At 30.1% G+C, this 16,563-nt stretch overlaps 2 protein-coding genes across 3 annotated transcripts; both read left to right on the forward strand.

Moving 5' to 3' along the window:
- Window positions 1–1,541: 1,541 nt before the first annotated feature.
- LOC114170625 (subtilisin-like protease SBT3.6) lies at window positions 1,542–6,835 on the forward strand. Its single transcript, XM_028056141.1, has 11 exons — window positions 1,542–1,882; window positions 1,983–2,080; window positions 2,333–2,430; window positions 3,227–3,382; window positions 3,466–3,577; window positions 3,769–4,312; window positions 5,041–5,138; window positions 5,232–5,471; window positions 5,571–5,685; window positions 5,776–6,004; window positions 6,082–6,835. The coding sequence occupies exons 1-11, from the start codon at window positions 1,793–1,795 to the stop codon at window positions 6,648–6,650; spliced, it is 2,349 nt and encodes a 782-aa protein (XP_027911942.1). The 5' UTR covers window positions 1,542–1,792; the 3' UTR covers window positions 6,651–6,835.
- A 4,566-nt stretch (window positions 6,836–11,401) lies between these two features.
- Window positions 11,402–13,187, forward strand: LOC114168237 (GATA transcription factor 7-like). Of its 2 annotated transcripts, none has more exons than XM_028052983.1 (3): window positions 11,402–11,586; window positions 11,713–12,054; window positions 12,206–13,187. In XM_028052983.1, the coding sequence occupies exons 2-3, from the start codon at window positions 11,725–11,727 to the stop codon at window positions 12,791–12,793; spliced, it is 918 nt and encodes a 305-aa protein (XP_027908784.1). In that variant the 5' UTR covers window positions 11,402–11,586; window positions 11,713–11,724; the 3' UTR covers window positions 12,794–13,187. The 2 variants fall into 2 exon arrangements, with proteins under 2 accessions (XP_027908784.1, XP_027908785.1); XM_028052984.1 differs by having other exon boundaries at window positions 11,448–11,586; window positions 11,698–12,054.
- The last annotated feature ends 3,376 nt before the right edge of the window (window positions 13,188–16,563 follow it).

The raw sequence follows: 16,563 nt of genomic DNA on the forward strand, positions 1-16,563 counted from the left end.
TATATCTGAATATTCAAAACTTTTATATTTTTTGATTAAATAATAAAATAATAATGTTTTAATCAAAATATAAATATTTTAATATTTAATTGAAAAAATTAATAAAAACTCAATTAAAAAATACTTAAATTTATCATAAAACTTAATATATTTAATTTATATTATTATATAAAGGAAGTTATTTATTTTGATTTACACATTTGTTTTCATAATTTAAATAAACATTTTTTAATTAAGATAATTATTTTGTCATATGTGATCATATATTTTAAAATTGATATTTTTGTGTGACGATTTTTAAATTTACTTATTATTTTTAGTTAAAATAATTATCTATAATAAAATTATAAAAATTATTAATATTTACTTTTATAATTATAATAATAACAATAATAATAATATTTTTGCTCATAAAAAAAAAGTAAACACATAGCATATTTTTAGTAGTATAATAATAATCTATAACAATATATAAATAGATTCATAACATTTTAAAATTTCAATTTTATTCTTTAAAATATAATTATTTATTAAATTTTTGAAAATTGATGGTTACTTTTATGAACTTTTTATAAAATCGTCTACTTCTGCTTTTTTTATTTATCAACAATTTTTCTCTCATTTTTTTTCTATATTTCGCTTTATTTTAAATTTTTAATAAATATAATTTTATTTTATATATTAATTTAATAATATTATAATATCATCACTTATTAATATAATATCACACATATTTTAAAAATGTGTACAGACACTAATAACACATATATTTACGCTAATAATAATAATAATAATAAATTTAATTGAGAACTTATGTCCATGTCTCATTTTCTCTAATTTTTCTTTTATTTTATATGGAAATGAGTATTTCTTTAGTATCATAATAACATTTTTTTTTTTACTTTTTCCTTGTGAAACGCTTTCTTATACTCTAATTCATTTTTAATAGTGTAGAGTCAATCCACATAGTCATCAAGTTCGAGTTTACCTTTGAAAGTTGAAATCTCCACTCTAATGTCATTGCTCTAAATCATTTTCTTTTGAATGTGATGGTTACTTCCAATAACTCTATGACCTAAACTTTTACAGCTCCTGAAAGATGACAAGGAGTTATAATCTGTCACAATGAATACCATAAACGTACACAAGTTACACTCAATCCATTAATACATCATAAAATATCTGTTAAAAACTTCCTTTTCTGACATAATAATCAGATTCCAAAATTCCTCAGATTTTTGGATGGAAATAACCTCTAGAATTAATACACGTACAGAATCTTTGTCGTTGTGATCAATTTTTCATCCAAGAATAAAGTAAAATTCCTTTCAAATACTGAAACTGATACCTCTTCTTTCTCAGCCAGAAAACAGAAAAGTGTTCGGTTGGTTCCCTGGTTGGAATCACATTATGCATATCATAAACAATAAATAATAAAAGGAGTTGACATCACCATCAATTATTCCAATGTTAGTCAATGCAATAGGACATTGTTGGAAACATAAAGTGGCAATCCAGAAGAAAGATCATTTTCATGGTCCTCAATTCCCGTTTCCATCACAGTAGGTACAAAGATTCCAAGATCAATGATGAAGCCAAAAGCTGAGACTGAGCCCACCATAGAGTAAATGCTGCAGTGCTGGTGGAGCAGGTTCTTAGTGGGTTTGTTTCTTTGACATCTATATACGCTATTCCATACACTGTTACAAACACCATCCAAAATCTACTAAGCCAAACTATCACTCAAACAACAGTGCTATTTTCAAAATCTCATTCTTGCTTTCACTCCCTCATGGCTCTTGCTTCGAATTTAGTCTTCACTTTCGTAATTCTTGCTCTGCAACAACAATCTTGGGTCCTTGTCACCTTTGCTTCGAGCAATGTAAACTCTGTTTCTCTTCTTTTCTACCTACCATGTTCTGATTTTTCCCTTGGTTGCATCCTACTTATCTGGTTCTCTTTCTTGTTCCTGGTTTTTGCAGGTCCATATTGTGTATATGGGCGACAACAGAATAAAGCAGAGTGAGCAACACTTGGTTGAAGACTCCCACCTCGACATACTATCTAGTATTCTCGGAAGGTTAATTTCCCTTTAACTTATTGTTCTTGTTTTTCATTGAAAATGTTTCTGTTCCACTGAAGTTTCAATTTGAGTTTAGAAATGTGGTGTGTACTTGGTGTGAGAGAAAAACCATGGAAGGTAAGTTACCCTGCATAGTTTGATGCATATAAGATGTTTGGAATTTTGACAGTATATAAGATGTGTTAAGAGATGAAACTTCTTCTAAGAAATAAACTTCAGAATCTGATATCTTCCTTTTTATTTTAACAGCAAAGATCATGCTAGGAAGTCCATCCTGTATAGCTATAAGCATGGCTTTTCTGGATTCGCTGCAGTTTTAAGTCAGCCCCAAGCTAGGCTCATTGCAGGTAATTAATTTCAAGTTGAGTCTAGATCCAAAGTAGGGATATGTGAAAGCGTTGAAAAATACTTTCTACACAATAAATAAATAGGATCAAAATGAAGGTGGGCATTTTGTTGTTTAACCATTATTATCCTTTAAAGGAGACTTGATTGGAAGAGATGTGAACCTTTGTACTCCCTCAATAAAAAGGGGAAGTGGTCCCCAGACGCGTGACACAAAGTACCAACCAATGCTAGCAATAGTCATGGACTATTCCATCATGCAGGACCTTTTAGATCTTAGTCAAATTAAGGAAATCATGCAGAAAGATAGCTGATCTGAAGAAAAGTCATTATCGAATGCAGTAGCATTTGGTTGAACATTTCATGTCGATCAGAAATATAACAAATTTATAGTATATAAAATATACAAAGTCGGTATAAATCTTAGGTTTTGTAAAATTGAGTTAGAGGTTTTATAAAATTGAGTTAGACTTAAGTTTGCTTCTTAGGATAGTGTCCGACAATTCCAGAAACTACAATCTCTCTTTTTAGCAAAATGTCAAAATTATGCTTGTAAAATATTACACGTTGGGAAGTAAATACAGACGTTGGGGCTGCAAGTCAAATTGATTGGACTTGTATATGATGAGTGAATGTGGTAGAAATTTGGGTACTATGGGATTTGTATATGATGAGTTCTTGGTGGAGTATTTGAATGTTTTGTTTTCCTAGAATGAGAACTTAAATCATATCTGAATCAAAGCTCTCCCAAGCAAGTAATAATAACTTTCTCTCCTTGTCTGCATTATTTACATGCAGATTTCCCAGGGGTTGTCCGTGTAATTCCAAATAAAATTCTCAGTCTTCACACAACAAGAAGTTGGGACTTTTTGAACGTAAAGCAAGAAATAATAACCGGTGCTCTTTCTAGGGGTCAATCCGGAAGAGGCACCATCATCGGCATCATGGACACTGGTTAGTTTGGAATTGGTGCATGTTGTGCATGTTAACATCATAAAATGAGATTGTGATTACTTAATTGATTCTTTACTCTTCAGGTATTTGGCCAGAGTCTGAGAGCTTTAGAGATGAACACATGGACAATCCTCCTCTTCACTGGCGTGGTATCTGCCAAGGAGGAGAAAATTTTGACCGCTCCACTTGTAACAGGTTCATTAAAAATTTACTTCTAGCCATGTAATTTCCTTTTTAGATGTTCAAGTTACAACCACTGATGAACTTTGGCACTCAATAAGCTCCAAATCTCAACTTTTCCTAACTCCAAGTTACATCTATGTTTTCTACTTTGAACATTTTGGTGGAAAATGTAACCTTAAATGGTATCTTTCATATGATGGCAGGAAAATTATTGGGGCACGTTGGTATATTAAAGGATACGAAGCTGAAATTGGTAAATTAAATACAAGCGATGGAGTGGAGTACTTGTCTCCTCGAGATGCATCAGGCCATGGCACTCACACATCATCTACTGCAGCTGGAGTTGCAGTGGAAAATGCAAGTTTTATGGGACTAGCTAAAGGGTTGGCAAGAGGTGGTGCTCCATCAGCTTGGTTAGCTGTGTACAAAATTTGTTGGTCTACTGGGGGATGCAGCTCTGCTGATATTCTTGCAGCTTTTGATGATGCAATATTTGATGGGGTTGACGTTCTTTCAGCATCTCTTGGCTCAGATCCTCCACTTCCTACTTATGTTGAGGATGCATTGGCCATTGGTTCTTTTCATGCTGTTGCTAAGGGAATTTCTGTGGTGTGTTCTGGTGGCAATTCTGGTCCATATTCACAAACTGTCATAAACACTGCACCTTGGATTATTACCGTTGCTGCTAGTACCATAGACAGAGAATTTCCATCTAGGATTATCCTCGGAAACAATCAAATTCTACAGGTACTTCATCTTTCTTATTGTGATGTTTCACCACAAAATTCATCAAACACTTAATACATGAAAAGCGAATATTTTTACATTCAAACGAGGACCAGGAAGTTAATTATTTACTGAGACGAGCCTAGCTTAGGATTTTCAGGTGACAGTAATGAATCCTCATCTCCTTATGAATATGAGATTGGCATGTCAAGTCAATTATGAAGCAAGTTACATCCATTCCCATATTTCTGCAAGTTTTTTGTTCAACTAAGCCTCCATTTTGGTCCAAATATTATAATGATTGTAGGCATTAGTTACTGGACTCACTTTAGTCATGGAGTTTATAGAAATTTCATTTTAGTCTCTAACTTTGTTAAATATTATAAAATATCTTTCGCTTAATTCCTTTCCACTATACTTTGAGTCGAGTAAAATTAAGAAATTAAAGTGGAGTTTATTACCTTAATAAGATTATGCAAACAAAGTTTGTTAGACTGAAGAATGGTCTATTGAACAAGCATGTACTCTTAGATTAAACCTGAATAAACTTTGTAGGTAGATTCAAAACTCTGACCAGAACAATTGCAATTCAAAGTAAATTTGTAAAGCCCAAAAGGGGTATTTTATAGATGCAAAACTAGACCTTAAACTGAGCAAATAGACACAAATTGTATGTTAATAATTTGCATCTTTGTTAGATTAACCGTTTGCAATGCAGACACGGTACTATATTTAATTTCCTCATATAGGGTCAGAGTTTATATACAGGAAAAGATTTGAGCAAGTTTTATCCAATTGTTTTGGGAGAAGACATAGCAGCTTCGGATGCTGATGAAGAAAGCGCAAGGTAAATTTACACGTTCTTATTTGCTTGGTATCTGCATGAACCTACCGTGACTGTGAAAGTAGTAATAGCGCATATCTGTTGATTTTTCTTCAGAGGCTGCAATTCAGGGAGCCTGAATGCCACCTTAGCAAAAGGAAAAGCAATTCTGTGTTTTCAGTCTCGGTCGCAGAGGTCAGCCACAGTTGCTATAAGAACAGTTACAGAAGCTGGTGGCTCTGGTCTCATATTTGCTCAGTTTCCCACTAAAGATGTTGATACATCATGGAGTAAACCCTGTGTCCAAGTTGATTTTATCACAGGAACAGCTATTCTATCATACACAGAAGCAACTAGGTGAGTCCTCTGTAACTGCAACATGACAACATCTATGTTTTATGTTTTTGCATACTAACAGCAAATTAATGAAGTATGGAAAATGCATGTATATTGTAGGAATCCTGTAATAAAGTTTGGCAAAACAAAAACAGTAGTTGGCCAACAGATATCACCGGAAGTGGCATTCTTCTCTTCGCGAGGACCAAGTTCTTTGTCTCCTTCAGTATTGAAGGTTCAATTCATTCCTCTGTGAATGTAGTAAATACCTATTTTTCATCTTGTGAAAAGGCACAGCTTTATATTTATGATGAATGTGGTGCAGCCTGACATTGCTGCTCCTGGGGTTAATATTCTTGCGGCATGGTCACCTGCTTCTTCTGCTGGGCGTTTGGTATCTGATGCAAAATCAAAAAAGTTGCAGCCCCTTACCTTCAACTTTGAGTCAGGAACTTCCATGGCATGCCCTCACATTTCTGGTATTGTTGCACTTATAAAAACTGTTCATCCAACTTGGAGCCCCGCAGCAATTAAATCTGCCCTTGTCACAACAGGTAAAATGTACTTCTTGCTCGTTTTGCAACTGATTAAGATTGAAGAGAACATTTTACATCCTGTGTTTTTTCTGAAGCTTCTCTGAAAAATGAGTACGATCAATACATTTGGGCCGAGGGAGCACCACATAAACAAGCTGATCCATTTGACTACGGTGGTGGACATGTTGATGCTAACAAAGTGACAGATCCTGGTCTGGTATACGACATGAAAACCTCAGACTACATTCACTTCCTTTGTTCTATGGACTACAACGACACTGCCATAAGCTCTTTAACAGGATTTCCTACCAAATGTCATAAATCACACAAGTACCTCTTAAACATGAACCTCCCTTCTATCGTTATTCCTGAGCTGAAGCAACCCCTCACAGTTTCAAGAACAGTCACTAATGTTGGCCCAGTTCAATCTATCTACACTGCTCGTGTTGAAGCTCCAATTGGCGTATCTGTCACAGTTGTGCCATCAACCTTAACATTTGGTCCTAAAAGAAAGAAAATGAAATTCAAGGTAACCTTTTCTTCGAAGCTACGAATTCAAAGCAGATTCTCATTTGGCTACCTCTTCTGGGAAGATGGGTCACATGAAGTCAGAATGCCATTAGCAGTTCGCTCTGTTCCACAAGAATTTTTAGCACAACCTTAATACCACATTTACTACCACTGTCACAAAATGGTAACAATCATGTGCCATTGTGTTTTCTTGTGGTGAATAGAATCGTGTAGTACTAATAATGGCTCACTTGCGTGGAATCATAGCCAATGTTCAGATTTTAAAAATAGACACGCCATTTCGTATACAACAATCGAATTCTGTGTCACAATCTTTAATCATTGCTGTTCATGTTCCTTTTCTAACATCAATCTTTAAAGTGTATTTTATATATATATATATATATATATATATATATATATATATATATATATATATATATATGGCTTAAATATCTTTTTCGTCCTCATTTTCGTAGTGTTTGTTGCGGATCATCTTCATTTTCAGAATGTTTAAAATGGTCCTCATTTTCGCAATTCGTGTTTTATTTGGTCCTATGTGATGCTGTTTAAATCAGTAACGGAGCACTCTACAGGTGACACTGTTTGTTTTACGTAGTGTATAGTGTATTACGTTACTGATTTAAATAGAGTCACAAAAAAGGACCAACTAAAACACGAATTGCGAAAATGATGACTATTTTAAACATTTGGAAGAAATGAGGACCATTTTAAATATTATGTCAAAATGAAGACCATCCGCTACAAATATTACAAAAATAAAGACGAAAAAAATATTTAAGCATATATATATATATATATATATATATATATATATATATATATATATATATATATATATTACAGTGGTGGATATCGTTTTGAATAACAACTCAACTGAATTTTTCATATAATACATGAGTAGAAGTCACATTTTGAATTGTTTTATTAAAATAAAATTGTTGAAAAGTATCCAACTATAATTATGAAAATATATTTTTTTGTGTGAATAAGATTGGGTGCGTGGGTGAACATGATTGAAAGATACAAATATTCGACGTATAAGTGTTGGATTTGTAGGATAAATACAGAGATTTCAAGTGAATTGGTAGCACGTTTTTATTTGTGTTGTAGTGCTCCTTGATGGCTATCGTAGCGTCGGCGGAATTTTGAATCGGTGTGAGTTACACGTGAAATAATTAGATAATTCAAACCAAGCAAATTACTCTCACCACACACCATTTCAAAAAAAATATATATACAAAATATTAAATGTTTTTTTTATAGAATTAGAAATGATTTTCATGATAAAACAAGATAGATAATATTGGATAAGAGATTATTGTTGTGATACATCTAATAGTATCATATCATTTAAGAGTTGAGAGTTGAGGTTAATGTCTTTTAAATAGGCATCACAAAGTTGGTCACAACCCATTAACCCATCCAAAATAGAGGGTTAAGTTCACATTTTTGGTCCACCAATTTATTTTGACCCATCTATCAACATTTTTTTAACTTAAAATAAAAGAAAAATATTTTAAATATTTGACTTTTCAATATTATATTATTTTAAAGATGTACATATGCAAGAATATTGTAATTTAAATTATTAATATTTATAAATTAAGTTTTAATTATTAATTATAACAATAATTTAACATGTAAAATATAATAATATTTTAATATATCCAATTAAAAATATTAATTAATCCATTAAAAATAATATATCTATTAATTAATCCAATATAATAATTAGTCTGGCATGACTCGTTTTTAAAGTCAAGATCAAAGTGTCTATTTTGCCACTTTACTTTTAAAACAATGAGAAGAGTTTGAATTTCCAAAAGTAACAGCACATCTATCTATATTGCACCAATATTTCAATTTGTGTCATATATTTGTGTCTAACATTTATTTGCATCAGATACTTTAAGACACTTATCAATGAAGTATATCTAAATCAATAATATTTTTATGATGACAATAATTTATAAATGTTTAATACATTTTTTTTTTAAATTGAATTCCCATAAGAATAATCATATATATCTAATGTTTTAAAAATAAAATTGTATATTTTTTAATATACATATATCACATGTCATGTCTTATTATTTTCATAATCAGCATTTCAACGTATCTTATACATATTGTATCCGATACACGTATTGTATTTATACATCATATACTTCTGTATTAACTTATGCCTTAAGAATTTCATACTCCAAAATATACAATATCTTAAATGCACCTTTATTAATTTATTCTAACATAAAATCATGTTCACATTATTTCTATAAAGATTTTCGATAATAAAATAACTAACGATTTGACCAAAAATAAAAAGTTTATCGTTTAGTCATAAAAGTTTTTAGTCTCAAATTTACTTCTATAATAATACATATTTAGTCTTAAAAGTTTTTAAAGAGAATATGTTTACATTTGGTTTGAAACCATTTACACTTAGAAAAAAATATTTATATAAATTTATTCATGTTTTTCATATAAAATTTTTGTTGTAAGTCTTCGTTTAAAAGACAAAACTGAGTTGAATTAAAGAGTATAGAAAATGAGAAAGAAAAGAAAAAATGATAAATAATTTTATTACCTGAATAATATCTGTTCAATGTATATAGAGGTATATTCAATTATGCAAGAGTCTAAATTTGTTTGTATTCTAAGTTATCAAAATCTTTTGGTTCTAGTCCTAAAAGCATTTAATGTATGATTAATTTTGCAAGACAAATAATTTAGAGCAACTTTTCTCTAAAGATGTAATACATCAGCCTCGTTATGATAAATGTTTTCTACGAATATTATTTTATGTGATTTTATATTATATTAAATACGAGCTATTTAATGCCAACTATTTTAATAAATGATGTGACACTTTCCGTAGAAACCCGTCTCCTTTAAATTATTTATTTAATAATACATAAGACTAATCATTACATTTTATCACTCCTATGCTAAATTTATAAAGTAACATTACCAGATATATTACGGGTTTGTTTTCCATTTGTTATCTAGTGAGCTAATTAAATTTAATTTATTTGAGTAAAAAAATTCAAATTCCAATCACAGATTAAATAGATTAGTTTATTGATTCACTTAATTAAAAAAATAATTTTTTTTTAATTTTAAAAAAAATAAATTATAATTATGATTAAAATGTAAATAAATTTTAATATAATATATAATTTAAAAGAACGTTAAATTTCAAATACAAATCAAAATCACTAAAAATATAAATTATTCATGTGTTGACTGAAAAAAACAATATAATGTAACCTAATGCAAAATCTAATATAATAAAAAATATTTAGGTGATATTTATTTGTGAGTTTGTGAACCAATCTGACTTACCACGGGTTCAACCCGGATGAGTTGAGTAAAAAATTAACTCGTATTAAAATTTATAAAAAAAATTCAATCAAACTCAACCCAAACCTATGGTGGACATGATTGATTCGAGAGTTCCAACGTATTTTGACATCTCTAACAACATTACTTCTTTCTTTTACACGTTTGTTTCTTTTTTACATTTTATTTTTGTTTTAAGCTTTAGGATTATTTTGTTCTATTAGATATGAGTGAAATGTTGATAGATGATTCGATGAAAAACGATTTAGAGATGAGAAAAATTGATTTACTAAAAAGATAATTAATTTAAGTAAAAATTTCATTAATATATATATATATATATTTGACTTTATGTATATTTCTTAAAATATTAATTTTGTTTGGTTAATAAAGAGTTTGGTTGAAAAAATATAAAGCAAACTATCTTAAATTATTAATGATTTTAAAATATCACTTATTAATTATCAATTAAAATTGCAAAAAAGTAGAAAAAGCTTAATAAATATAATTATTTTGAACAAAATATAGAGTCAATTAGTAATTCAACAAATAATTTCCACAAGTCCATAGATTGTTCCTTATATCACGCTGTATTTTCTTTTTCAAAACGTTTTTATCAAATTATCACACAACACTAAAACTAAATGACACAAATTTTACATATCACCCCAAACCAATCCTCACAAATACCTACAACTATTAAATAAACCATGCCAGAGAACGCATTGAAGAATTTCCATGTGCAAAAATAAATTACCTGGTCCCTACTTCATTCCGTGAAAATTTTAAAAATATAAATTAAACGGTCAAAACAAATAATAATCGTATATTTTGAATATAAAACAAAAGTAATATATTTTTTTATAAACTAATAATTTAATTTCTCTGATTTAGATAATTAATTTTTTTGGTCCTACCTGGCATGATTGGAGAATTAGAAAAGAAAACAGCGGGAAAAAAAAATAATCCAAAACTTGGCACATCACGAGGCGCAATTAACGCGTTGAAGCAAAGCTTTTGGTAATCTCCAATTCTGTGTTTTTTCTTTTCGCTGTGTTTCCCCTTTACACTAATTCACCGTTTTTTTTTTCAAATTTCGACACTCAAAAGCTGTGTTAACGCAACCCACCAGGTTTCTTAATCATGCTCTCTTTTGTTTTCGAAAACTTTCAGCGCCAAATTCTGATTAATTTCATCATTTCACTCCCTCACACTTGGTCAAACCCACGCTTCATTCATACCCTGCAATGCAATTTGCAAAAATGAATAAAAGTAATAGTCAAAACCGGCATGTGACCTTAACGTTTTGTTCGGTTTTGTTTTGTTTGTAACGTAGAATTGGACCGGGCCAGCAAGTTTTCTAGAGATAAGAATTGTAGCATAGTTTTCGAATTTTCACAAAGCCCTCATAAAGTAATAATAATAATAATAATAATAATAATAATAATAATAATAATATAAAAAAAAGAGACCAATAATAGTCAAGACCCACCACCTGACCAAATGGCACGACCTGAGTGCACAAGTGCATGACCCTCGAGGAAAATTTAGTAGTGCCATATTTAAATAAAAAATGGTACTACTGACTTATAAGAGACCAAAATAAAAAGAAAGAGAGATAAAGATAAACCAATACCTCAGACGCCTGTTTCGCCAAACCAAAGGAAACTCCACTGCACTTTCCTTCCCTTCTTCTCTCTCTTCACCACATTTTTCTCTAGCAGGTAAAAATTTATTAATTCATCAAACATGTTAAATCTTCAACAACGTTCGTGTTTGCCACAAAAAAACATTAATCTAGGACCTGAAATTATATTCTGTCGTCACAATAATAGCTTTGAGGTCTGTAGGAACCAGAAAAAATGGAAGTTGCGGCGGCCAAAGCGCTCAAACCGAGCTTGCGGACAGAGTTCATCTTCCCGCAAGCAATCTGCGACGAGATTTTTTGTTTCAACGCCAACAACATTGTTGTCGGCGAAGATTTCTCCGTCGACGACCTTCTTGACTTTTCCAACGGCGAATTCCAGCTTGGAAAGGATTTCGATGTCTCCGAGGAAGAGGAAGACGAGGAAAAAGACAGCACCTCCGGTTCCTCGCAGGACCGAACCGAAGACGACAGCAATTCCAATTCCACCGCCGCAGGCGGCGCCGGCGATTCAGACTCCGTCTTCGCCGGGGAATTATCAGTTCCTGTGAGTTTTCTATTCTTCGTGTTTTTTGTTTTTTTTTTTAATTTATATAAAATTAAAAATATAATTAAATTTATTTCAAACAATTTTTTTTTTTTCGTTTTATTTTGGAGAAACAAGAGGAATAATTCTTCGTTTGGGTTTATTTTTGAAGGCGGATGATGTGGCGGACCTGGAGTGGGTTTCGCACTTTGTAGACGATTCTCTGCCTGAGCTTTCTCTTTTGTACCCTGTCCCTCCGGAGCAAACAAGGGTATGGGCCGAACCAAAACCTAGACCGGGCCGGGCCCAAAACGGTTCAGCAATTCCTAGAAGGCCGAGGACCGGAAAGAGTAGGAAGCCCAACGCTCGCGTGTGGTCTTTTACGGTGTCGCCGCCGTCTTTGTGTTTTTCGGTGTTGGCTGGCTCCGTTGAGTTTGGCGAGCCGACGGCTAAAAAGCAGAAGAAAAAGGCCGAGGCCCAAAGTGGGGCCCAGTTTCAGCGACGGTGCAGCCACTGCCAGGTGCAGAAAACGCCGCAGTGGAGGACAGGCCCACTGGGGCCCAAAACACTCTGCAACGCTTGCGGGGTTCGGTTCAAGTCCGGTCGGCTTTTTCCAGAGTATAGACCGGCCTGTAGCCCAACTTTCTCCGGTGATATTCACTCAAATAGCCATCGTAAGGTCTTGGAGATGAGGCGTAGAAAGGAGACCAGCGAACCGCAAACCGGTTCAGACCGGACTCAACTGGTCCCAAGCTGTTGAATTTTGCACACCAAACTTGGATACAATTTATTAGGTGTTTTAAATGTTTTTTCTTATCAGAATTGAAACTTCCAATGCAGAAATTTAATTCTGAATGAGCAACAACATTTTTATTAGGACCGTGTCTAAGTTTTGTTTGAATCAGTTAGCATTTCCTTAGGGTGGAATAGGGAATAGAGTAGGTTTAGGTCAACGAACCGGTCTGAACCGGTTTGGTATTTGTTCCATAGTGATTAGTTAGTGATTTAAATTAGTGGTAGTGAAATAGGGAGGTAGCAGACATTAGGAAGGCCTTGATTATTGTATTACATTTTGCTAGCTGAGTTTTAATGAATTAATTAATGAGATATGGTTAAATCCAGAAAGAAAAAAATTAATTAAGAATTTATGAGAACATGGTTCTTGGCCTTATATGTATACTTTTGTCAAGTTGGGTTGATATTTTATTTGACTCTCTTTGAAGGCCACACTTGGCTTTTGAATTTTGATAGAATCATTCATAATTTTGAGTTTGTGCATGTATGAATGTATCATAGTGCAGTGAGAAAGAAAGAGAGAGGAAAGGTGGGGCTGAGAGTGATTGAAGCAATAAAGTTGGGTTGGGTTGATTTCAGACCATTGAAACTGTTCTACCCTTCTATTATTACCTTTTATCATATATATATATATATATATATATATATATATATATATATATATTATAAACTACCCACAAATTCTTAATTACTAGAAAAAAATATTTGTAGTTTAAGTTAAAAGGTTTAATTTGTATTATGATTTTTTTAAGATAATAATTTTTTATTTAAGTGTATTTTCTTTTATATGAGATAAGTAATGAAGTATGTTATATGAAGAGAATTTTATAAGCAGATTGAGGTGAAAAAAAAAAATCCTATGAAAAAGATTGAAAGTAGTACATCTTTACCTTTGTGTTTGTGGCTACACGCATCAATGGTGAGTCATCTCCATGTTTAATGGTTAGGAGACATGACTTATACTTTACGAAAAATGGTTGTATTTCCTTTTTTCCTTTTGAAGATAAATTTTGTTTATTTTTTAATCTAATTAAGGATTTTTTTTTGAAAAATATTTTATCGTGTTAATTAATCTTGTGATATTAGTCAGTACTATTTGTTTTTATTAGTTTATTTTAAAATTTAAGATGACATTAATCATTCATAATTTTGTCTTTGTTTAAATATTAAACAGTTTGTATGATGTAATAGGAGAATTCGTGTTAAAAATAATGTCCAAAAATCTAATCACCTTTTTATTTTATATCCTTTAACATTGGAATTTTATGCATGGTAGTTCCCAAGGAAGTTGCCATGAAATTATCATCGCATAACTGTTTGGGTAATTTTTACGTTTTGAAAAACCGGTTTCGTGATTTTTATCACGATAATACCTTACTTAAAAAGAACAAAAAAACAAAACTATGGCATAACCACGATTTACGCAAATCACTTTTTTTTAAGTTGTTCAACGTATATTAAATCTACACGTAAGAAAAAACACTTGCAATTCATAACCCTTGCCAAAAAGGGTCACATAAGCACTTATCGTGTTGATGAATGGTTGATGAATTACTTTTTTTTTCTTTTTCGATTGGAGTTTTGTGGATTGTTATTGATAGGTGTTCTCTCTTTAATAATAATAATAATAATAATAATAATAATAATAATAATAATAATAATAATAATAAGGGTTAAATATGTTTTTAGTTTTTAGTGAAATTTATAATTGATTTTTTTTCGAAAATTTTGACCAATCTAGTCATTTATTTTTAGAAATGTATGATTTAGTTATTTTAACTAGATTTTGTGAAGTTTATCTAACTTTTCAAGCGCATTTCATGATAGTATTTAAATTGTTTACATCGTTTAACATATTTTTACTTAAATGCTAACTCAAACATTATTATAAAACGCGTTTAAAACTTCAAATCAATTTAACAAAATTTGATTAAAATGATTAAATCCACACATTTATAAGGATGAAGACTAAATTGGTCAAAATTTTTGATGGACTAATTCTAAATTTTACTAGGAATCAAAAACATATTTAGCCCTAATAATAATAATAATAATAATAATAATAATAATAATAATAATGTTATTATTATTAATTAAAGGTGAATGGATTGAAGTTAATTAAAGGTGTTTCTGGACGAAATTAGTTTATAAAGTAGTTGAAATTTTATAAACTGGTTGAAATTTAGAAGTTATAAGTCAAGACTGAGAGAAATTAATTTTTTAAAAGTTAACTAATTGAATTAAATGCGTTTAATGAGATCGACTACAAAATTAGTTGACAAAATATACGTAATGATATAGAATGCTATAATCTGGTTATTTGCCTACATAGGTTTGAGTTATGTGTCACTTTCTATTTCCACGTTTAGAATTACTTATAATAGTATGTGAACTTAAAAAGTTGGAATGTTGCGAAAAGATTATGAAAATTTTATGATTTTACGCATTTTTTACTAACTATTATAGAAAAAGATAGAACAAATATACTCTCACCTTATTTTTCTGAAAATAAAAGGTTATTTATATTTATGAAAGAAATCAAATTTTTATATGATTTATGAAGTTTGAATTACATATTGTTGTAGTACTGGCATTCGAAAATCTTCTATATAGTACTTGCTATGATCATAATAATTGAAATCAAATATTTATTATTAGTTTAGTCACATTTTAATCACATATTTTAATTTTTAGTGCATAATCTTATGTACTAGTTGCTTTCATTGAGACTTAATTAGCTTTGAAAGTTGGATGGAAGCATGTAAATGTTGCATGAGTCAACTAAGTGGTTCACAACAAAATTATTATTTTGCAAAGGAGAGGGAGGAGAGGATCACATGACTCTCACATGCTTATTATTATTATTATTATTATTATTATTATTATTATTATTATTATTATTTTATGTTTTTTTTATCAATTTCAAATAAATAAAAAAGTAAAGTGGGTGATATAGATTGTAATTAATTCCGTATCTATTGTTTTATAGTTTATTGTACTTATAAATTTAATTGTTTTTTAATTAATTTTTTATTACATATTCAAAAATATATATTTTTCAATTAAATTTTAATTATTTAGTTTATTTTGTTAATTAGATGATATGACTATTATAGATTTTATTTTTTCTTTATTAAGTGAAATTTTATGATTTATATAATATTATATTGTAGTTAGTGTAAAATATAAAGTGACTTTTATTATTTTAATATTATTTTATATTAAATGTAAATCATTATATTTTCTAACATATGAAAACTAATAACTAGGATGACGAAATAAGATATAAGTTGTATCACTCGCAATATTTAATTAAAAATATATAAAATTTAAATACTCAATAGATATAAAAATAAATAAAAATTCAATTAAAAATATTTAAATTTATAAATCACGTAAAACTTGATCAAGTATTATTTAAATTAATAATTTTTTCATTAAAATTAATATTTCCTAAATAAATTACTTTTTATTTAAGTTTATCTCTTTGTCTTGACTTTATTGTTTATGTGTTCATTAAATTATCTCACGTATTATATTGTTACAATGAAAAATATATCATGCAACTGAGCATATAAAAAATTGCGTACTTAAAAGAAATATTATATTTAGAGTCTTAAAAAATTAGACATTTTTTGTAATATTTTTTTCGGTCATTATTAACAATGTCACAATACTTAATTAATCATTCTTGCGACAAGTTTTCATTCTAAAACAACAAAATGTGATATATAC

This window comes from Vigna unguiculata, chromosome 11, assembly GCF_004118075.2.
Source record: "Vigna unguiculata cultivar IT97K-499-35 chromosome 11, ASM411807v1, whole genome shotgun sequence".
Lineage (NCBI taxonomy): Eukaryota > Viridiplantae > Streptophyta > Magnoliopsida > Fabales > Fabaceae > Vigna > Vigna unguiculata.

Bases quoted from the DNA above. Each gene is read 5' to 3' on its own strand.
- LOC114170625 (XM_028056141.1), top strand. From the start codon at position 1,793: ATGGCTCTTGCTTCGAATTTAGTCTTCACTTTCGTAATTCTTGCTCTG. The intron at 1,883-1,982 runs GTAAACTCTGTT...TGGTTTTTGCAG, and splicing joins TCACCTTTGCTTCGAGCAAT to GTCCATATTGTGTATATGGG. The intron at 5,139-5,231 runs GTAAATTTACAC...ATTTTTCTTCAG, and splicing joins GCTGATGAAGAAAGCGCAAG to AGGCTGCAATTCAGGGAGCC.
- LOC114168237 (XM_028052983.1), top strand. From the start codon at position 11,725: ATGGAAGTTGCGGCGGCCAAAGCGCTCAAACCGAGCTTGCGGACAGAG. The intron at 12,055-12,205 runs GTGAGTTTTCTA...TTATTTTTGAAG, and splicing joins CCGGGGAATTATCAGTTCCT to GCGGATGATGTGGCGGACCT.